Genomic DNA, 23,014 nt, shown 5'->3' on the forward strand with positions numbered 1-23,014 from the left:
GAGGTGGCAGATGTTTCTAAAGAGACACCCCCGTCAGCACAGTTTATATTCAACCTGATGATCACTAGCGAAGCAATAAAAAAATATTTAACAACCTCATAGGCTTGTGGCAATGAGCCAATGTTAACTGCCTTCGCAATTAAAATGCAAGAACCGTCCTAAGCAGCTCTTAGACGGGCACTTAACAACGTGTTACCTGTCAGGCGCCCCCCGCGCCACCCCCCGTGTGCGCGCAGACACACGAGCACGGCGCGGCACCTGACATTTAGTGGTCTGGCAAACAACTGTGTGACAGATATTACAGTAGCTGTCAGCCACCAGCCTCTTCCTGTCCCCACCAGCTGCCGGGCCGCTCCATTTGCATGCTAATCTGGAGCAGGGCGAGAGACTGGGGCCTGAGGGAGGAGCCATCGATTCTGCTGCCCCTGCCCAGCCTCCCCAGCCGGAGAGGGAAGCGTTGTCCCACAAGAGCCCAGGGTGACACCCACCATGGTCGCTGTCCTCTGCGGGCTGCCCTGCATCCCCGGCGGCGTTGCCTGGTGGCGGCACCCCATCGGCCTTTTCCCCTTCACCCACTGCCAGGGCATTCTGCTGCTCGGACAGCACTGCCTGGGGCCGAGGATGCGGGTCCCTGTCTCCTGGCCCCAGGTCCTCCTTTGCAGGCTGGACAGCTGGCTGACCATCTGCTTCTGGAACTTTCTGGGGATCTTCAGGAAGATCGCCTGCTTCCTCCAAGGCCTGGGCCTGTCCAGGCCTCTTCCCAACCTCTCCCTGCTCCGGCTCCCGTTTCTCTCTCTCTGAGTCGGGCAGAGGTGGTGCCATCTGGCCTTGGACCCCTGGAGCCTTTCCGCCCACGTGTCTGGATGGAGGTTTGTTCTCTTCTGGCACCTCTCGGTCTTGGCCTTCATCTACCACCACCTTGTCGTGAGGAACAGGAGGCTCGTGGCGGTGGGCCTCGCCCACAGGCATGGCAATCCCTGCAAGGGCATGGGGGACAGATGGGGTCAGGCTGAGGCGCCTCCTTCCCTTCCCAGGGAATCTGAACTGGGCTCTTCCCTGGGTTCTGGCTCCCAACAGAGTGACACAGGCCAACAGATACCACCTCCCCGCTGGCCTCCCTGCTGCCTGGTCAAGCGCAGTTGACACTAAAGTTACAACAGGGGCAGCTGCAAACAAGTTGCTCTGGGAGGGGCAGGACATTCATCTGAATTGAAAGACACAGAAAACAAAAATGACCAGAACTTAGGATGGGCTGAAGGGAAACACACACACATAGCCCCGAGAGCCACGTCACAGGGTGTCCGGCCTGCAAAGGAGGACCTGGGGCCCCCCTTCCCTGTCTCCACCCCCAGCCAGTGCCCAGTACCTTGCCCAGGGCGATCAAGCTGTGCCTCCTCCTGTGCCTCCTTGCCATCTTCCCGTCCAGGCACATCCACAGGCCCCTTGATCTGGGCCTGCTCCAGCTCCTCTCTCTCCTTTGGCAGCTTCGGTTTCTCCCGGCCATCCTCGGCCATGGCCACGACCGGATCCTGGGCTGGGAGCAGGGCACAGTTAGGGAACCGCACTGCAGGAGCGGGGCGGCTCTCCCTGGACTCTTACTATATTTTCCAGCCCAACGGCAGAGCCAAAGCAGTTATTTTTTTTTTCCTGTTCGATCATTAGCAGCTAAGTAGCACAGAAAACTGTCATTTTTCATGTGTATTCATAACAAAAATATGTCAAAATGCAATTTACACCTAACTGGGGGCAGGGAGAGCTAGAGTCCATGTAATACTCAGTCATTACCACCAGATGGCAGCATGAGCCCACCGACCGACTCTCCCACAGTCCCCTCCATTACCGCCATCACCTCCATCACCACCGCCATCACCGTCACCTCCACCACCACCACCATCACCGCTACCAATCACCATCATCTCCATCCCTACCACCATCAGTGCCATCACCACTGTCACCACTACCATCACCATCACTGCCACCCCTACCATCATTGCCATCACCTCCGTCATCATCACCACCATCATCTCCAGCCGTACCACCACCACTGCCATCCCCACCACCATCGCTGCATCACTGCCACCTCCATAATCATCACCTCCATCACCACCTTCCTGTCCCAGCAAGGCCACATGTCCACTGAGACAGGCGCTGCAGCCTAGTGGGACTCAGGTGAGGCTGTCTGGGGAAGAATTCACAGAGTCCAGTTCAGAGCAGCAGATGGGGGCTCACCAGCTCCCAAAGGAGAAGAAAATGGGGACAATTATCTTAGCTTTATACCAGCCTTCTAAGAGCAGCCTGATGTGTTAGTCTAGGGAAACAGACAGTTACACTGTTGTCAATTTGGAGTTGAGAGTCCTAGACAAACTGTAGAGGATAGGCACCACCCTACTGGGTAATAAACCAGTTAACAGAAAGCAGACACTAGGCTCTACAGTTTAGCTAAGTAACAAATTCAACTGTTGTTGGTGGTTTTTTTTTTTTTTTTCAGACGGACTCCTGCTGTGTCGCCCAGGCTGGAGTGCAGTGGTGCAATCTCAGCTCACCGCAACCTCTGCCTCCCAGGTTCAAGCAATTTCCATGCCTCAGCCTCCTGTAGCTGGGATTACAGGCACCTGCCACAACGCCTGGCTGATTTTTGTATATCTTTAGTAGACACAGGGTTTCACCACCTTGGCTAGGCTGGTCTCAAACTCCTGACCTCAAGTGGTCCACCGCACCCGGCCCAAGTGACCAGTTCTAGAAGCGTTTGGCCACCCGCCAGAGCACGTGAAAACACACCAGTCGCCATCACATGATTAAGCCTCAGCAGAGGCTCCATGCAGAAACGAGCCACGACTGTCAATCAAGAGGGCCTGTCCAATGGATGACTACGTGAAGAAAGGGAGGCTGGGGAGGGGAAGGGAAAATATAGCAAAACAAAGGAAATCTCTGTTGTCATAGGACAAGTTGCCTCTGAGAAGTCATTTTCTCAGCACGAAGCAAAATTCAGTTCCTCAGGCCGTGAATGACCGTCTGGGGCTCCAGCGGGAGCTCCGTGTGGGTGCAGGAGCCGCAGGATGGGAAGTGAGCACGGTGAGCCGGGAGCTGCCCCAGAGGTCCCTTTCTTTGGAGAACCTCCCGGGAACGCCATGCCTCTCAGCGTTCTGCAAGTGTTGCTGGATTGCACGGGCACCTGCGGGAAGGCTGCGCGAGCGTCCTGGCTCCCCACCGCCCGCAGCAGCTGACCAGCCGAGGGCCGCACTCACAGCCTTCACGCCTGGCGCTCTGCAGCTGTCCGTGGGCAATGCACACAGCCTCTTCCACAGCGGAGCCGACCTTTGCGTCAGGGACAGTTTGCCCGCAGTGCCTCTTGGCTGCAGTAAAACTAACACAAAACTTCAAAATTAGCAACTGAAAAACATCTGAGTGCTGCCAGCCGCTTCGGATCTCGACATGAACACAGGTTGCGCAAAGACAGAAAGGGGCCCTGTGTGGGCAGTGCCCCCGCCAGCTCACGACTGAGCTCCTCAGGAGGGAGGAGATCTCTGGCATCTGAATTTCTTCTCCTAAGAGGCCAGCAATACACCGGCTAAGCCACAGTAGAGGCGGCCACGGCCAAGCGGGACAGCTCCACACACACCCCCAGGAACACCCAGCGGAGGGTGCTGCCGCAGAGCAACCATCCCCCTCATTCGGCTTCAAAAATCGCCTCCAGGCCAGGTGTGCGGTGCGGCCGAGGCAGGAAGACCACTCGAGGTCAGGAGTTTAACACCATCCTGGCGAAACCCTGTCTCAACAAAAAATACAAAATTAGCCGGGTGTGGTGCCGTGCCTATACTCTCGGCTACTCGGGAGGCTGAGGTGGGAGAATCGCTTGAACTTGGGAGGTGGAGGCTGTAGTTAGCCAGTATCGTGCCAGTGCACTCCAGCCTGGGCGACAGAGCGAGATTCTGTCTCAAAAAGAAAAAAAAATCATCTCTAGTCACAAAAAACCACGACCCATGGGCGTCATCGGCGCCGGCGCCAGGGATGCCGTGTTAGGCCCTGTCCCAGCGGCTCCTCACTGCCGGGTGCTGACGCAGGTTCCCAGCTCCTGGCACGCACAGAAACACACACCTTCCTAACAAGTGACAGAGGCCACGACTGGGCCACGGCGGAGGCGGATCCCTCACTTTCCTCCCTGCTATCCAGTCAGGCACGGAGGCCCCGAGGCTGCCAAGGCCACAGCTCAGGACTCGGTCTTTGGAGTTAGACACACTCGGGGACTTGGAGGTGGTGACCTGGAGGGGAAGGGGCAACATCTAATGCGTCCCCAACCCCACATTCAAGGCTGGCGTCCACCCCAGACCAAAGGCCAGCACAGACGGGCAGGGAGGCCAGCGACGCTGCCGTCCAGACCCCAAGAGTCGGCAAGGTGGCTCTGCAGGCTGCCAGCCTGGACCCGCCGTGGCTCCCTCTGTGTGCCTTGTGATCAGCAAAGACGGAGACAGTCACGTCAGATGGTCCCCAGAAGAAGCGACTTTTTTTTTTTTTTTTTTTTGAGACGGAGTCTCGCTCTGTCACCCAGGCTGGAGTGCAGTGGCCAGATCTCAGCTCACTGCAAGCTCCGCCTCCCGGGTTTATGCCATTCTCCTGGCTCAGCCTCCCGAGTAGCTGGGACTACAGGCGCATGCCACCTCGCCCGGCTAGTTTTTTGTATTTTTTTTTTTTTTTAGTAGAGACGGGGTTTCACCGTGTTAACCAGGATGGTCTTGATCTCCTGACCTTGTGATCCGCCCGTCTCGGCCTCCCAAAGTGCTGGGATTACAGGCTTGAGCCACCGCGCCCGGCCAAGAAGCGACTTTTAAACATGGTCCCGGTGGCCGGGCGCGGCGGCTCATGCCTGTAATCCCAGCACTTTGGGAGGCTAAGGCGGGTGGATCACGAGGTCAGGAGATCAAGACCACCCGGGCTAACACAGTGAAACCCCATCTCTACTAAAAAATACAGAAAACTAGCCGGGCGAGGTGGCGGGTGCCTGTAGTCCCAGCTACTCGGGAGGCTGAGGCAAGAGAATGGCGTGAACCCGGGAGGCGGAGCTTGTAGTGAGCTGAGATCCGGCCACTGCACTCCAGCCTGGGTGACAAAGCGAGACTTCGTCTCAAAAAAAAAAAAAAAAACATGGTCCCGGCATCCCACTGACGGAGTTCCTCATCCACTCGAGCGCCACCCCAAGTTCACGAGGAGGCTCGGGATCCCAGGGCGCCATACTCGCAAGAGACGGGAACAATGGCCGCTGACGTGACTTTTAAAAGCTAGTCCCTGCTTTTAGGCAACTTTTCCAATAGCTGCTTTCTGACTTTCCCTTGATGCTGCCATGAGAAAGGATTACTCATTAAGGGCTTGGCTTTACAGCCCAATCTTCCACACATAGCTGACCGATGACCTCATGGTCTCATCTTTCCGAACGTGAAGGGGAATCCCAGGCCATCTGGCTCCTGGTACCCGGGTGTCTGGGCTGGCAACACAGCCAGGCCCTGGTACAGCCTCCAGCAGGCGGAACCTCCTCACCACTGCTTTTGCCTCCACTGCGGCTGGCACCGCTGCTGTCTCTTGGGAGGCGGGAGAAGCTCCCAGTTCCTTCCATACAGCACGGAATGATCTGTGAGAGACTTAGGGCCACATGCTTCTCCCTTCTCTCCTCTGACTGTGGGGACATTGCCACCCTGCTGGAGCAATGCCCTACTGAGAAAGCTTTTTGTTTGTTTGTTTGTTTTTTTGAGACAGAGTCTTGCTCTGTCGCCCAGGCTGGAGTGCAGTGGCCGGATCTCGGCTCACTACAAGCTCCGCCTCCCGGGTTGACGCCATCCTCCTGCCTCAGCCTCCCGAGTAGCTGGGACTACAGGGGCCCGCCACTGCGCCCGGCTAGTTTTTTTGTATTTTTTAGTAGAGACGGGGTTTCACCGTGTTAGCCAGGATGGTCTCGATCTCCTGACCTCGTGATCCGCCCGCCTGGGCCTTCCAAAGTGGTGGGATTACAGGCTTGAGCCACCGCGCCCGGCCTTTTTTTTTTTTTTTTAAGAGACAGGGTCCCACTCTGTCACCCAGGCTGGAGTGCAGTGGTGCCATCTCGGCTCCCTGCAGCCCCGACCTTCCAGGCTCAAGCGATCCTCCCACCTCAGCATCCAGCCACCACATCCGGCTCATTTTTGTATTTTTAGTAGAGACGGGGTTTCACCATGTTGGCCGGGCTGATCTCAAACTCCTGACCTCAGGTGATCCTCCTGCCTTGGCCTCCCAAAGTGCTGGGGTTCCAGGTGTGAGCCACCACACTGGCCCGGAGAAGGCTTCTGAAAGCTCCTTTGCTGTGTCCCCCACACCTCTCCTCCTGTTATAATTTTGTGCCGTGTTTCTGCTGCTGTCCTGAAATGGCAGGGAGCTGATTCCATTGTCTGAGATAACTGTGCCAGCCGCACAGGACCTGGCCAGGTTCCGAAGGGCCCTGCCTCCCGCAGCCTCTGGCCTGGGTTGAGCCACGTGACCTGGCTCCACACGTGGGGGCCGTGTGTCCCCGCTTGGGCCTGAGCACACAGAACTGTGGCCATCTCTGCCCCTGCACCAACACGCACGACCCGTCGACACCCAGCCAGACCCTCATTCCGTCCCATCACTGCATTCTGGCTCCCTTCTCAGCCAGGCCGCTGCCTCATTTGCTCACCGAGTGGAAGTGCGGCTGTGCCTGCCCCACTGGGGGAGCGGGCACGAGGGTGCCTGAGGGGTGTGGGCCCTGCTGTGCTGCCCCGTGCAGCAAATGAGGGGTGTGCAGGAACCGGGAGGGACGGGGGACCTGCAGATCCAAGAAAGGAACAGATGTCACAAAACCCGAACCCGCCCCTCGCCTCCAGGGTGCTAGAGAGAGCAGGTAGGAACGGCCCGACTCCCGGCTTTCAAGGTAACCGTCTTCACGAGCCTTTGCAGGGACTCAGCCATGCTCACAAAGACCTGCGAGGCCGTGCATGGGGCCCAGGCTGTGCGCGTCTAACCACGACATCTGCATGAGGATGGGATTCCCAGCCACAGCCCAGGGCCACGCAGGACTCTCACCCGGTCAGCAGATACCATTTTTGGCCTCTGCAGCATCAAGGAGACCAATAAAACTCCGCTCAGCCGTCCGACAGGGAGTGCGCATCGGTGCAGGACCCTCGACCCCAGCTCAGCCTCAGCCAGGCAGCCTATCTATCATGGGGGAGCCGGGGCTGGAAAATCGGAGACACGCTAAAAACAAGCGGCATGTGGTTCTGACAGGAGCCATGTGTTTTGTTACAGCCTCGTGGAAGAAATAGAAACCAGATGTGGCCTCGGAGGGCACCAGGTGAGCCGGAGGCCCGCGGCCCGCACAAGCCTCATGACAGGATACAGCTGCTTGCACCAGCCGCAAGCGGAGGCCGTGCAGGGCTGGGGGGACGGGGAGCCTCCTGCTGGCTGGCACTGAGAAGAAGTCCACTCCCAGCAGCCCGCTAGACGAGGGCGACACCCCTCACTGCCCAGGCCGGCGTCCCAGCACACTGGACCCACCGACAGTTTCCGCGTCAGCGCCCACTCTAGCCCAGAGGCCTGGACAGCAACAGGTGGCCCTGCTCAGCAGCACCGAGCCTGGGGCCCCAGCTGAGGTGGGTGTAAAAGCCCCACCTGCCTCTCCAGTTGGACTTTGTTCCAGGCCGAATCACCAAAGCCAACGCAGGGCAGCTGGCAGCCACCAGCGGCTTCCAACACTCACGTTTCTTCCTCTGGTGACCCCAACTGTCCCCAGCCACAGCCCCGCCAGCTGCAGGGAACCCAGAAGGCAGGGCTCCCCTGCCCACCTTCGCCATCCAGGAACAGTCATCCTTGGCAAATCTGAGCACAGCGGACCCAGGGAGACCCTCGGAGGGTGTGTATGAGGTGACAACACTGGGAAGGAGCTTTCCAGGCACAGAGGGCGGAGCTCGGAGCAGAGATGACAAGCCCCAGGGTCACGGCTGAGGCGGCGCCACGCGCTCAGCAGAAGCCAGGGGCTCCCTTCGACGGACCTCCCCTCCTGGCCGTTACAGACGTGGAGGCCCCTCCCCGAGGCGGAAGTCACTGGCCAGCACCTCCACAGCGACCTGAGACCCCCAGCCACAGCCGGTACTGCTCACCAGGGCTCCCAGGGTGGTGTGCAGATGACGCCCAGCCAATCTGACTGAGCTGGGGCCTCTGCTCAGGGGTGCGTTGGACGTGGCGGACACACAGGCACTGTGGATGAATAAACCCGGCTGTTGTCGGGGGCAGAAGACCCCAGCATGAAGGTCATCGTGGACGGCACCTGCCTGCCCATGCCTGCCTGGCGCCACTCAGAGCTCGTGGGCAGGCCTGGGCCCGGGGAGGTCTGCTGCCTGCAGGGCCGCCCAGTGTGGCACTCCCCCTCTAGGCCTGGGAGGGTCGGGGAGGCAGTAGCCATCCAGGCCACGGAGCTGCAGCTGCACCTGGAAAGCCACACTCAGGAAACACCTATCTCTGCACCCCTGGGCTCTGCCACAGACGGAGGCATCGGGGTTACGGGGCACCGCAGCCGGGACCGTGCCACAGACGGAGGCATCGGGGTTACGGGGCACCGCGGCCGGGACCGTGCCACAGAGGGAGGCATCGGGGTTACGGGGCACCGCGGCCGGGACCGTGCCACAGAGGGAGGCATCGGGGTTACGGGGCACCGCAGCCGGGACCGTGCCACAGACGGAGGCATCGGGGTTACGGGGCACCGCGGCCGGGACTGTGCCACAGACAGAGAGTCGAGATTACGGGGCACCGCGGGGCCCATCCCAAAGTGGCCTGCAGCTAGCTGCATGAGGGCTCACGGTCCTAACTCCACCCATGGTCCTGGTGAACAAATAATAAATAACCTGAAGCAGCAAACCAAACTGAGGCCTGATCGCCGACCCTGTCCAGGAGAAAACTGGAGAAACTGACATCCTCAAATGAACAGCACGTGAGCAACACTCAGAAACGTACACCCCACCTAGCCCACCGAGTGGCAGGCATCCAGGCCGGCGGCCACTCCTGTCTCACGTTCCCCGCATACAGGCGGTCACTCCGTCCCACGTTCCCCGCATACAGGCGGCCACTCCTGTCCCATGTTCCCCGCATACAGGCGGCCACTCTGTCCCACGTTCCCCGCATACAGGCGGCCGCTCCTGTCCCACGTTCCCTGCATACANCTGTCCCACGTTCCCCGCATACAGGCGGCCGCTCCTGTCCCACGTTCCCTGCATACAGGCGGTCACCCCACGGCCAGCCATGGTGCACAGAGCATCTTCATGGGCAAGGCGGTGGCCCCACCCCGCTGGCTGCACCCACATAGGACAGAGGCCACTGAGCAGATAAGCACAATCCTTGGACCAGACCCAGGAGATGCCCAGTGGGCACCTGCCCTGAGAAGGCTCAAAGGGCCAGGGTGGGCATACCTGAGAGTCGCGCTGCCTCTGCCTTCACCAAACCCTCGGCCTCTCCAAGTCGGCCGCCGGGGGCTTCCTCTGCCAAGTCCTCGGGGACCTCCTCGCCCACAGACAGTGTGGTGACAGTGCTCACCACCAGGACGCCCAGGCCGACCCACAGCACCACCTGCGGAGACAAAGACCCCAGGGGCGGGAGTCACAGCTGTGGCCCCCGCTCCTGCGGAGCATAAAACTGGCCTGGCAGAGAGGCTCCGGGACAGGGTGAGGCACGAGGAGAGTGGACATGACAAAGTCCCCCGAGGGTGGGACAGGCGTGCAGTCGGCCCTGCCTGAGGACAGGTGGCCACTCCCGGGGAGACTTGGGCCCACATGCCGGCGAAGCTCCTGACCGCTGGGAGAGGGCTGAGCCCTGATGCGCTGCTCTCAGAGCATGGTGGGACTCCTGGCATCCAGCCTGTGGCTGACATGCCCTCCCCGCCAGCTGGGGTCATGGGCCAACCCTGTCAGAGCTATGCCAGCCATTCAGGCCAGAGCAGGAGGGACAGAATCCATTCAGAAGAACTGGTGAGACCTCCCTGGTCCAACACAATTAGAGAAGAGGGCTCCGTGGCGGGAAGGACCCGCACTCTCTGAAGCTGGTGGCGACTGAAAAAGAAAAGCCGGCGGAGAGCCTGCTTCCTCCACTTCCCTCTCTGCCACCTGGAAACACTGGGCTAGTGTTGGTGTCTCCAGACACCAGGTGCTGCTGAGGCTCTGAGGTCAGTGGGCTCCGCCGAAGAGAGCCTGGCCGCCGTGTGCCTCGGGGCTTGTAGGATGCCCAGGGAGCCCAAGGCCCCTCTGGCAGTAGCCACAGCTGGCTGGAGCATGTGGTGATGGCAGGCCTGCCCCAGGTGCACGTGGGGCCACTGTCTGATGTATGTTCCGGAGGTCCGGGCAAGGCCTGCAGGCTCGGCGGCCCACAGGGTTTGCCTCACCCTGGCCCCGAATGTTCTGCATTTGTAGAGGCCCCTCCAGCCACGTTACATCTTCCTTGCGGCGAAGGGAAGAGTCCCAGGGCAGTGGTGGTGTCCGGAAGGCGACCAAAGCAGTCTTTTTTTTTTTTTTTTTTTTTTGAGACGGAGTCTCGCTCTGTAGCCCAGGCTGGAGTGCAGTGGCCGGATCTCAGCTCACTGCAAGCTCCGCCTCCCGGGTTTACGCCATTCTCCTGCCTCAGCCTCCCAAGTAGCTGGGACTACAGGCGCCCGCCACCGCGCCCGGCTAGTTTTTTGTATTTTTTAGTAGAGACGGGGTTTCACCGTGTTAGCCAGGATGGTCTCGATCTCCTGACCTCGTGATCCGCCCGTCTCGGCCTCCCAAAGTGCTGGGATTACAGGCTTGAGCCACCGCGCCCGGCCCAAAGCAGTCTTAAGATAATAAAAAGAGGAAGAAACCGGAAATCTCCCGAGGCTATGCGATCTGTGTAGGGAGCACGTGTGGAAAGGCCTGCCCGGCAGCAGCTGTCAGTGGGTGACATGGGTGGCCATGGCTTAGAGGCCTGATGCCAGAAGGAAAGGCCCTGGGGGCCCGTTACAGCCCTTGTGACCTCTCCTACACCAGAGATGCCCCTGGACCTCTGTCTTCAGGCCCTGCCCTCCCGAGGCCTCTGCCAGCCAGCACAGGGCAGACACCAGGCTCGGGCCACCTGGGGTAAAGGGTCTGGATGGAAATTTAACCCGACCCACCAGGAAGTGCCTGGACAGGAGACCATGTTGTCTGGAAGCCCTGGGAAGCCCCTCAGTGTAGGAACCCTGCCCCGCAGGGCAGCACACCCTCACCTCTAACTGGGCACAGACGGGACGGCTGGGAACTTGGGGGGCCTGTGGGGAGTGCAGCGGCTGCCCAGGCTCAGTAGCAGGGGGAAGCCCATGGAGCCCCAGCCCAGCCTCCAGTCCTGTGCCTTCCAGCACAGCTTCCTGCAGAGCCGAAGAACTTCCTTTGAGGACACGGTCGTTCAACAGGACCAGTGTGCCAGACACCTGGTTTCAGAGCACCCCGAGACTTTCATTTCTGCAGCGATCAGATCAACACAGCTGCAGAGCCGGCCGGCAGGAGGAATGCAAGCCCACTCCAGACGTCTCACCTGAGCTTGGAAATCCAGGGGCCTGACCAGGGGCCACACACTGCCCGGATCACAGCACCCTCCCCTGCAGAAGTGATCAGGGCCTCCAGACACACAAGGCTTCGCTGAGTCAAATGCAGAGAGAAGCACCAGGGGCAGGGGAGAAAACGCTCACTTTCGCTCCACACGTGTAGACGGAGCGCGAGTCCACACTCCGCGCTTCCGTCACGAAAACCACAGCTGGAGGCAGGGGCTCTGGTTGCTGTGCACCACGCGCCTCAATCTGGGTCTCAGGGCAGCCCGGTTAGCATCCAGGCACCCACCCAGCAAGGCCCCAAGCCTCAGCAGGCCTTGGGGATCCTCCCTGGTTACAGGCAGACGCCCCGCTGGTGGCTCGTGTCTGCGAGTCACAGTGTTCATTTCGTTACCTCTTCCAGGAGCAGGGGCCGGCTTTCAGGCCTTTTGGGGACTACTGCCCTCTGGGTGTGCCCCTGTGAGGCGGCCTCCCGTACCCCAGGGATCCACCCTCGGCGTGGCCCTCAGGCACGGCCCTCAGGCACCTTCTAAGCCGCCTGCTGCTCCACCCCCTCATGGTTCCCAGGCAGCAGGACCAAAGCCCCAGCCTCACTCAGGATTGGAGAGACCCTTGACTTTTCTGACTTTCAAAATAAAGAACCAAACAGGGCGGGTGTGGTGGCTCACGCCTGTAATCCCAACACTTTGGGAAGCCAAGGCAAGTGGATCACCTGAGGTCAGGAGTGTTCAAGACCAGCCTGGCCAACACGGTGAAACCCCATCTCTACTAAAAATACAAAAATTAGCCGGCTGTGGTGGCGGCGCCTGTAATCCCAGGCTCCTGGGGAGGCTGAGGCAGGAGAATCGCTTGAACCCGGGAGGCGGAGCTTGCAGTGAGCCGAGATCACACCACCGCACTCCAGCCTGGGGGACAGAGCAAGACTCCGTCTCAAAAAACAAACAAACAACAAAACACGTGGTGACAGACGTATCTTTTAGATTCCCTCAGGGCTGACCTATCTTCCTGCCCCCGGCTGATGTGAGGATGAGCTGGAACATTCCTTCTTTTCACGTCTTTCTCCAGCACTGCCTTGATTCACCCACCATACAGGTGTCCCCACTTCCCTGTCCATCCCAGCACAGCACCAGTTTTGGCTCTTCCTGAGGTCCCTGGGCCGGGTACAGGCACCACATCGCCGAGAGTACTCAGACGGGCTGAGACGCAGACCCAGGCTTGTGCTCCTCCATGGCGCGGCCGGAGCCCCTGGGACAGTGGCCATGCTGAGATGTTGCACCACAGGCCCCGGGTACGGCCTTGTGGTGTTGACATCTCCATACCTAAGGAAACAGGGCATGCTGAGCGGATGGCACACGTCGTCTGCTGGCTCCACGACCTACTGCAGAGCCGCAGGAGCGCTGGGAACAGGACACACCAGACCCAAGTCAGAGGGAGAAAGAAACCTGTCCGTCTCCTCCACGCGCAGCCAAACCGTGGCGAACGCGACTCAACGTGCTTTCTAGCTTCTAAAAAACATGGCAAAGCAGGCACAGAGAGATGCTTCTTTCACTCGATTCTCCGCGTTTGTCTACATGTCTACACATCAAGTCAAAAGCCGACACTGGGTTAACGGTTAAACACTAGTGAGTCAGTGACGCGCCAGCCACTTACACCAGCAGCGCCGTGGCCACAGGCGCGTGACGCCACACACGGGCAAGAGAGGAGGAAGTGCTGTGGCAACTGGAAAGAGAGAGGTGACATCATCATTAGCTGCAGGTGAAAAGCCAAGAGATCCAGCAGGAGTACAGTAAGGTGAACAGGTGAAAATGTCACCTATGAAATCTCTGGCTTCCCTTTACACAAACAGCCACTTAGAAAATCCAGGGGGAAAAGAGATCCAGGATAGCGCGCAGTGCAGCCAACAGCAGCCTGGGAAACAGACGGGGACGAAGGACCTCGTGAGGTCTGGAGAAGCCAAACACGGTACCCTCCTGCTGGGCAGGGGAGTCACGCGGACACCTGCATGTCCGCTGCAGTGTAAAGACAGCAATTCCCAAGTTAATCTATAGTTTCAAAAAGCCCAGTTAGACTAAAAGATAAAAAGCAGGACGAATTTTTTGTTAGAGTCAGATCGGCTGATTCCAACATTCATACAGAAAATAAAACAAAGAAGACTATGCAGAAAATGTATTATTCACAGCCAAGAGGTGGGACGAGAATTAAAATGTTCCAAGAGCCACAAGTCACAGCTCGGTGAGTGTCACCAGGGTGTGCAACGAACACGCAACTAACACACAACTAACACGGTATGGAAGGACAGACCAGCCAATAAAGTAAAACACAGGTCCCAAGTGAGGCCTGAATACACACAAGAATTTAATCTACAATAGTGACACCATTTCCCATCAGTGATAATTATTCAATAAATCATGTCTGACGACTACGGAACCACCTAGAAACAAACTCAGGATACATACTTTGTTTCTTACACCAAAATAAAATACAGGTGGACCAAAGATTTAAATAAAAAAAAAAGAAGTCATTAAAGTATTAGAAAAAATGAGGGAGGAATTATTTTAAAATAATACTGGAGTGCGGAAATTCTAACTATGACTCTTTCTTTCTCTTTCTTTCTTTCTTTCCTTTCTTCCTCCCTCCCTCCCTCCCTTCTTTCCTTCCTTCTTTCTCCTGCTAACTCACAGAACAGACTTTTTTTCTAAGAAAGCCCAGTGGACTAAAACATGGGACCTGGCATAGCAGGACATGTGACATCTGATGGGCAGAGGCTGAGCCTCTCATGCCATCTGAAGTTCCTAAAACTCGCCAAGAAACTTCCTCCTCAAGCTATGGCTTAACAGCTGGTATCAAACTGGTCTTCCCATTTAAAACAACGGTAAAAGCTGGATAAAAACAATAAAAACACCCAACCAAAGACACTGGTAAACAACTTTGTCAGCTCAGACTTGCGAGGTCCGGATCCCAGAGGACAGAGAAGAGCCCTCAGTCACAGCGAGGTTAAGCCTGTTGTCCTTGGAGCCTCATCGATGACTGGGACTGAGCAGACGTGACAAGAGAACACAACAGCCTAGAGCCTGGGCACACTCACAGGGCTGGGCACCGAGAAGGAAGAATGAGGGTGCCCCAGCAGCCAGAACTCGAGGGAGAGAAGGAAACCTCAGAGAAGCATGTCACTCCACATTCTGTGTGCAAAAATCTCCCCCAAAGCACTTGCCAGCTACGAGCTATGCAGAAAGGAGCAAGACGAACGCCAAGCAGAAGATTCCACCATCTGAGGGTGTCACTGCCCAGCTGAGACCCCAGAAGGGCTGTTCCCTGGGAACAAGGCCAACTGGAAACACATCTGCCTCAATGGGACACAGGCCTTCTGCCTATCCCGTATGTGGATGGATGACAACGTCACCCAGAACTTCTATGATTTCTCAAACATGACATCTGCAAAATACCAGGCACACTAGAAAACAAGACCCCATGACAAAAAAAAACAAGAAGCCACAAAGAATCAATATAAATACTTTTTTCTTTTTCTTTTTCTTTTTTTTTTGAGATGGAGGTTCTCGCTCTATTGCCCAGGCTAGAGTACAGTGGTGCGATCTCGGCTCACTGCAACCTCCACCCCCTGGATTCAGGTGATTCTCCTGCCTCAGCCTCCCAGAGTGCTGAGATTACAGGCGTGAGCCACCATGCCTGGATCAATAACTACTATTTGAAACAACAATAACAATGTCTTGTAGAGTTTTATTTATTTATTGAGATGGAGTCTCGCTCTGTCGCCCGGGTTGGAGTGCAGTGGCCGGATCTCAGCTCACTGCAAGCTCCGCCTCACGGGTTCACGCCATTCTCCTGCCTCAGCCTCCCGAGTAGCTGGGACTACAGGCGCCCGCCACCACGCCCGGCTAGTTTTTTGTATTTTTTTAGTAGAGACGGGGTTTCACCGTATTAGCCAGGATGGTCTTGATCTCCTGACCTCGTGATCCGCCCGTCTCGGCCTCCCAGAGTGCTGGGATTACAGGCTTGAGCCACCGCGCCCGGCCTATTTATTTTTGAGACAGAGTCTCACTCTGTCGCCCAGGCTGGACTGCAGTGGCGCGATCTCGGCTCACCGCAATCTCCGCCTCCCGGGTTCACGCCATTCTCCTGCCTTAGCCTCCTGAGTAGCTGGGACTACAGGTGCCCGTCACCACGCCCGGCTAAGTTTTTTTTGTATTTTTAGTAGAGATGGGGTTTCACAGTGTTAGCCAGGATGGTCTTGATCTCCTGACCTCGTGATCCACCCGCCTCAGCCTCCCAAAGTGCTGGGATTACAGGTGTGAGCCACCGCGCCCGGCACTTGTGGAGTTTTAAATAAGGGTTGTTATAAACTGCCTAGTATAATCGTTAGAAGGATAGAAATGTACCAATAAGCTAAAAGAAGAGTAAATATTTAAATGTTTGATTGATCCAAAGAAAGAAAAAGCAAAAAACAGAAAAAGGACATATGAGACAAATAATAGGACATAAGTTAAAAGTTTTCTCCCAAAAATCAGTTATTATATTAACCGTAAATAGTCTTAAATACTCCCATTCACAGACTGAATACCAACAAGACAAAAGTCAGCTACGTGCTATTGTAAGAGACACACTGTGAATATGATGGACTAGAGAAATCAAAAGAAAAGGGATGAAACAAGCCATCCTGCACAAACCCAAAGCAGAGCTAAGTTAGCTACAAAGCCAACTTGAAGGAGAAAGTATTTCCAACGATAAAAAGGAATATTCAACAAGATAAAAGTCAATTCAAAATGGAGATATAACCAACTTCAATCTGTCTGCTCCTAATAACATGGCTTCAATCTAAAAAGCAAAAAGTGATAGAACTAAAAGGACAAATAAATCTACAATTACAGTAAGAATTATCATACCTTTCTCACAACTCATAAACAACATGATCAAAAAATCAATAAGGGGCCAGGCGCAGTGGCTCACGTCTGTAATCCCAGCACTTTGGGAGGCTGAGGCAGGTGGATCATTTGAGGTCAGGAGTTTGAGACCAGCCTGGCCAACATGGTAAAACCCCATCTCTACTAAAAATACAAAAATTAGATGGGTGTAGTGGCGCGCACCTGGAATCCCAGCTACTCAGGAAGCTGAAGCAGGAGAATTGCTTGAACCCAGGAGGCAGAGGTCGCAGTGAGCCGAGATGCTGAAGAAGTGGCTGACACACGTGCACATGTATTCTAACGTACACTGTAAGAATCTATTTACCACAACTTGAAGACAGGCAAGATCACTCTAGAATGCTGGCGGACAGATGGGCAGTGATCTTTGGGGTGGGGGTGGATGACAGTGAGGCACCCACGGGGAGCTCTGGGGTGCTGGGATGTCCTATGTCTGCTCTGGATGGTGGTTCCACGTGGTTCACTTTGTAAAAACTTACCAGGTTGAGGCCGGGTGCGGTGGCTCACACCTGTAATCCCAGCACTTTGGGAGGTCGAGGCGGGTGGATCACCTGGGGTCAAGAGTTCAAGACCAGTGTGACCAACATGGAGAAACCCCGTCTCACTAAAAATACAAAATTAGCCGGGCGTGGTGACGTGTGCCTGTAATCTCAGCTACTCGGGAGACTGAGGCAGGAGAATCACTTGAACCCGGGAGGCGGAGGCCGCAGTGAGCTGAGATTGCACCACTGCACTCCAGCCTGGGCAACAAGAGTGAAACTCTGTCTCGAAAGAAAAAAAAAAAAAAATTATCAATATATACCAGTAAGAAAAAGCTCAACAACTCCCTAAAAAGTGAGCAAAGAACCCAGGCAGTTCACAGAAAAAGAAACACAAGTGGCTTCTAAACCCACGAAGATGCTCAAGCTCCCGCCAGAGAGGCCAAGAATGATGAAGCCTGGAAGGTCCTGGGTGCGGGGACCGAAGCCTTGGGCCTGGCTGGGAGTGACGCTGCAGGCAATTTGGGTAGAGCCAGCACGTTTACAAATGCTCACACCCCTGACACAGGATTCCACTTCTAAAACGCTTCCTACAGACACACGCTCAAACACGTCGACATGCTCACGAACACATATTCAGCGCGATTTTGTCTGCAATACCAGAAGACCGGAGAGGTAAGTACATCGGAGACTGGGATTATGGAATTTTTCTACCACGGAACACCATGAAATGGCTAAAAATAGCCAGGCAGTTCTGTGCCCACGGCTGTGGGGCAACCTGACCTGCACGGGATTTTGAGAAAAGCAGCAGGAAACTGTGTTACGATTAAAGAAAAACGCACACGCGCGCGCACAGACCGCCGCGTGAGTGGATGTGCACAGACTGCCACACGAGGGTCGCACCAGGAACAACAGCGGGTGGTGGCCTCGGGGGTGGGCGGCTGGGGAGGGGACTCAGAGCTGGCAGCAGATCCATGGACAAGCAGTCACTGCAGAAACACCACGGGGAAAGAGCTTACGACTCAGCACAGTCGGCCTCAGGAAAACCTGATGCACAGCTGGAGCAGGTCAGTGTGGCCCTGCTGGGCAAAGACCATGCGTCCTGGTGAACCCAGGGTTCCCCAGGCTGACTGGACCAAGTCCCTTTTGTGGGTTTTAAGTTTCTTGACAGAACCCGTCTGAAAACGCTGAACCAGGGGCTTCCCTTCCAACTCCACCTCGCCCCAGCCCAGACCAATCAGCCGTGGTCCAGGCCAGCCCTCAAGCGGTGTGCACCTGGGAGGAAAGCGCGTTCTTGTGGATTTTCTTGTAGATCAGTGCCGGGCAGATGAAGCAGATGAGGCTTCCCATGGTCGCACCCGTGAGGCCCAGGATGGTCTCCACTAGGAAAGAGAAGTGACAGAAAGGGATGAGTGGGAAAGGGCTCCGGCCAGGAGGGGACCTGAGCTGTTTTGCCCAGCACACAGGTGAGCAAGCCAGCATTGAAGGAAAGGCCGTCCAGGTGAGAGCCGGGAGCAGACACGCCCTCTGTGCCCAGAAAGCCTGACAACTGCGGCTGATTCCTCCAACAGTGCATTTGGGCTCCGGGGTGAATTTTCTGATGGCTCATCTTTAAAGAGTCAAGACACGGCCGGGCGCGGTGGCTCACGCCTGCAATCCCAGCACTTTGGGAGGCAGAGGCGGGCAGATCACGAGGTCAGGAGATCGAGACCATCCTGGCTAACATGGTGAAACCCCATCTCTACTAAAAATACCAAAAACTTAGCCGGGTGTGGTGGCAGGCACCTGTAGTCCCAGCTACTCGGGAGGCTGAGGCAGGAGAATGGCATGAACCCAGGAGGTGGAGCTTGCAGTGAGCCGAGATCGCACCACTGCACTCCAGCCTGGGCGACAGACCAAGACTCCGTCTCAAAAAAAATAAAAAACAGAGTCAGACACTAGGGACTTCCTGCCAAAAGCAAATGCTGGCTCCGCACAGCACGGCTCCCGCGCAGCCTCTCCTGCCTGCTGCTCCCTAAGTGGCCCTAGGCGGGCAGGACCTACCCAAGGGCAGGTGGAGAAACCAGGGCCCGGCGTGTATGCCAGGCTGCAGCCCCTGCCAGGAGCCCAGACAGATCACCTCTAGGGCTGTTCCCTGGGGAGAGTGAGTGCGAGTTCCCCTGTGGATCTGATGATAATGAGCTCTGTCTTGTCTGCTAGGGAGCGGGTGCATTTGGGTAACACAAATACGTTCAGGGCCTTCAACGCTTCCCTTGGTAATGCGTCAACAAAATCAGAAGTCAAAAGAATCAACAGGACAGCATGCACTGTTCTAAAATAGTTGGTTCTACAAATCGAGCCTGTGTCCCAGCACTGCAGTCTCTCTCCACCCAGGTGTCAACGGGTGTCTGCTGTTCCATCAAGCTGCCAGAATTTTTTTTTTTTTTTTGAGACGGAGTCTCGCTCTGTCGCCCAGGCTGGAGTGCAGTGGCGCGATCTCGGCTCACTGCAAACTCCCTCTCTCGGGTTCATGCCATTCTCCTGCCTCAGCCTCCCGAGTAGCTGGGACTATAGGCGTCCGCCACCACCCCCAGCTAATTTTTTGATATTTTTAGTAGAGATGGGGTTTCACCGTGTCAGCCAGGATGGTCTCGATCTCCTGACCTCGTGATCCGCCCACCTTGGCCTCCCAAAGTGCTGGGATTACAGGTGTAAGCCACCGTGCCCAGCGAGTTGCCAGATTTTTTTTTTTTTGAGACGGAGTTTCTCTCCTGTTGCCCAGCTTGGAGTGCAATGGCGTGATCTCGGCTCGGCTCACAGCAACCTCCTCCTCCCAGGTTCAAGTGATTCTTTTGCCTCAGCCTCCCGACTAGCTGGGATTACAGGCATGCATCACCATGCCCGGCTAATTTTGTATTTTTAGTAGAGACAGGGTTTCTCCATGTTGGTCAGGCTGGTCTTGAACTCCCAATCTCAGGTGATCCGCCCACCTCAACCTCCCAAAGTGCTGGGATTACAAGCGTGAGCCACTGCACCCGGCTCAAGCTGCCAGATTTTATCCCCTGCCTTTCTCCGTGGGCCAGAGAAAAAATGACAAAGTCTCTAGACTTTTTTAGGAGACCAGAGAAGACAGCTCATAACTGGGCAGGTCGTGGTTGATGCCGAAGCCCCCAGGTCCCACTGCCCAGCACTAGAGCAGCCCTCCCACCTTACCATTGGGGATAAGGATGCCACCGACCATGGTTCCAAACACCACAGAGAGGGTAAGCGCTTTAAACCGGAGAGGGGGCATGTAGCCCCCTGCTGCAAAGGTGCCATCTTTTTGCTGTATAAAAGAAAAACGAAAAGGTTTTGAAAGGACTGATTTCCTCCACCACTCTCCTAGAAAGCAAAGCCTGAAAGGGCTCTGCCAGGCACACCGGGCACATCTCCACGTGAGGCCAGCCGCGCGCTCACCTGGCAGGTGCACCAGGTACATCTCCACGTGAGGCCAGCCGCGCACTCACCTGGCAGGTGAGCCTGACCAGCACAATCAGATCTGGCTGAGCAACTTGAACGGGAACCTGCAACCCAAACCTGCAACACGCCAGGAAGGCACGAGGGCTTCTCACCCCAGGCACAGACCATAAACTTTACAACGTCCTTTTGAAATGTGAGTACCGAGTCCTTCCGTTTTCCTTTTTGCTTTTAGAGCAACACCATGAGAGAGTTTTTTAAGTGCCAGGAAGTATGGAGAGCAGAATACAGGCTGCACAGCGCCGCTCCTGCCAAATGTCTCTAGGCCTCTCCTGGCCCGCAGGTTTCAGGATGAGGGCACAACCCACACACACACACACACGCACACATGTGGCCGTGTTATCATCTTCAGGGTGAGGGCACAACCCCCACGCACACACGCACACGTGGCCGAGTTATCTCCTGTGTGCAGGCAGAACCCCCCCACACACACGTGGCCGTGTTATCCCACACACACGCACACACGGCTGTGTTATCATCTCCAGCAGATGTGCAACAAGCAGTGAGCAATTTCTTTTTTTTTTTTTTGAGACGGAGTCTCGCTCTGTCGCCCAGGCTGGAGTGCAGTGGCCGGATCTCAGCTCACTGCAAGCTCCGCCTCCCAGGTTCACGCCATTCTCCTGCCTCAGCCTCCCGAGTAGCTGGGACTACAGGCGCCCGCCGCCTCGCCCAGCTAGTTTTTTGTATTTTTTAGTAGAGACGGGGTTTCACTGTGTCAGCCAGGATGGTCTCGATCTCCTGACCTCGTGATCCGCCCGTCTCGGCCTCCCAAAGTGCTGGGATTACAGGCTTGAGCCACCGTGCCCGGCCTCAGTGAGCAATTTCAAAGTGCAGGAAGAAGAGGTGAGAAGGGCATGATGAGGCATCACCAAATTGCAAGTGCCTGTTTTGGCTGCAGGGTGCAGCCAGGCCTCTACTGCTCTGCACCAGGATGCCAGGGCCATTCATTCCAGAGGAGGAGGCAGAGCCAAGGACAGATGGCCTCAGACCCCACCTGCCCCAGGGCCTCCGGCTGTGGTCTCTAGTACAGGACACAGGAGCCAGACCACCTGGCTCAAATCCTTGCTCTGCCACTCACCAGCCCCAGTTGAGTGCCCCTAGGCAAGTGACTTAACCTCCATGCCTCAGTTTCCTCATCTGTCAACAGAAGCAGCTCCTCATCCAGCCGTGGTAAGGACCAAATGAGTTAACACACAGGATGGGCTGGCCATGATGACTATCCCTGGACTAGGAAACAACTGCAGAACTTTCTAGAACTACAGTTTTGAAGCATCCCATTTTCAGAATGGACTTTTACAGAGAATGGACTGTGGAAGCTCGAGCCAGAATTTCCTATCGGCCTTAGGGCGATAATTTGTATACAGGCCAGGGAGGTTGGGGATTAGGTCCATCACACAAGAGTCCCGGTCCTAGAAATTTCCCTATGACATAGACCCAGAGAAGGGGAGAGGGGACTTTAGCATGAAGACTGTCGTGAGATGGTCATCCACGAGAGGTCAAGGGTGAAGGAGCAACGCACCCAGGCGTCTGCAACAAGCGGAGAAGCCAAGGAAGCAGAGCCCCTGCAGGCTTGTAGGGACCGTGGAGAAATGCTCCCGGCACATCGGCCGAAGACAAGAAAGCAGGTGGCATGGCCGCGGCCACACCTCTGGGAAAGAAGCCACGGGCACTGACAGGAAACACAGCCACGTCCTCCTTGGGATGAAGGGTGTGTGTGAGCCTTCCTACTCGAGTCACAATACCTTTAATGCCACTATCAATTTTTTAACAAGATAAAAATGGGTCATGTACGGAAATACAGATGCTGCTCAGGTACAAAACATCAAACAGTGAAAGCTGGCCTGGCCACACACGTGGGGGAAACCCCACGGCCAGATGATGGGCTCTGGCCTCGCCTCCTCGATCCTGCCTCGCCCGTGCCCAGGTGCCTGAACTCTGCAGGAGAGGAGCACCAGCACGTGCGGGAGGCGCTCAGTCCTTGGTGCTTGGCCTCTGCTGTGAAGCCAGAGGCATGTGGCTGGTGGAAGTCTGCAGGAGGCACATGACTGCCACCAGGCTGTGGTGACCACACACCCGGCCACATGGACAGTGAGCCCGTGCTGCTGTTCCCAAGGCCCAGGGAGACCCACCGCCCCCACTGTGACTGCTGGACTCTCCCCTGGATTCTCCGAGACCACTCAACCCCCCTTGGCTGAAACAGTTCAAGAGAAATGTGTGCTTCTAGCCACCGGGAGTCCCAGCTGACGGGACATACCAGGCTCACAGATCTCAGGCTGCGGGACAGAAGACGGATGGGCCACCGGGCAGAGCTCCCAAGGGGAGGCAGGAGGGGAACCTGGATGAAGCAGGGCTCCTCCAACACGGCAGAGCGGCGTCTGCACCCCCGTGCTTGGGGCACAAGACAGCACAGCATGCCTTTCAGGGTTATCTCTGCCGCAAGGAGAGAACCAGGACAGCCTTCTAGTTTCAACTCCTACAGGCGAAAATTTATTATAAAGAACTAAGCGGCTGCCTTGCCTACACACATTACCGTGAAAAAACCCAGC

At 56.3% G+C, this 23,014-nt stretch overlaps 1 protein-coding gene across 2 annotated transcripts in view; it reads right to left on the reverse strand.

Moving 5' to 3' along the window:
- Window positions 1–23,014, reverse strand: part of SLC38A10 (solute carrier family 38 member 10) — a 52,102-nt gene that overhangs the window by 6,294 nt on the left and 22,794 nt on the right. For both annotated transcript variants that reach the window (XM_025362346.1, XM_025362345.1), the window contains exons 9-13: window positions 20,166–20,277; window positions 18,249–18,355; window positions 9,438–9,594; window positions 1,367–1,534; window positions 489–977 (exon numbers count right to left, since the gene is read on the reverse strand). In XM_025362346.1, the coding sequence (XP_025218131.1) occupies window positions 489–977; window positions 1,367–1,534; window positions 9,438–9,594; window positions 18,249–18,355; window positions 20,166–20,277 (1,033 nt within the window). The remainder of the gene's footprint in view (window positions 1–488; window positions 978–1,366; window positions 1,535–9,437; window positions 9,595–18,248; window positions 18,356–20,165; window positions 20,278–23,014) is intronic.

This window comes from Theropithecus gelada, chromosome 16, assembly GCF_003255815.1.
Source record: "Theropithecus gelada isolate Dixy chromosome 16, Tgel_1.0, whole genome shotgun sequence".
Taxonomy (NCBI): domain Eukaryota; kingdom Metazoa; phylum Chordata; class Mammalia; order Primates; family Cercopithecidae; genus Theropithecus; species Theropithecus gelada.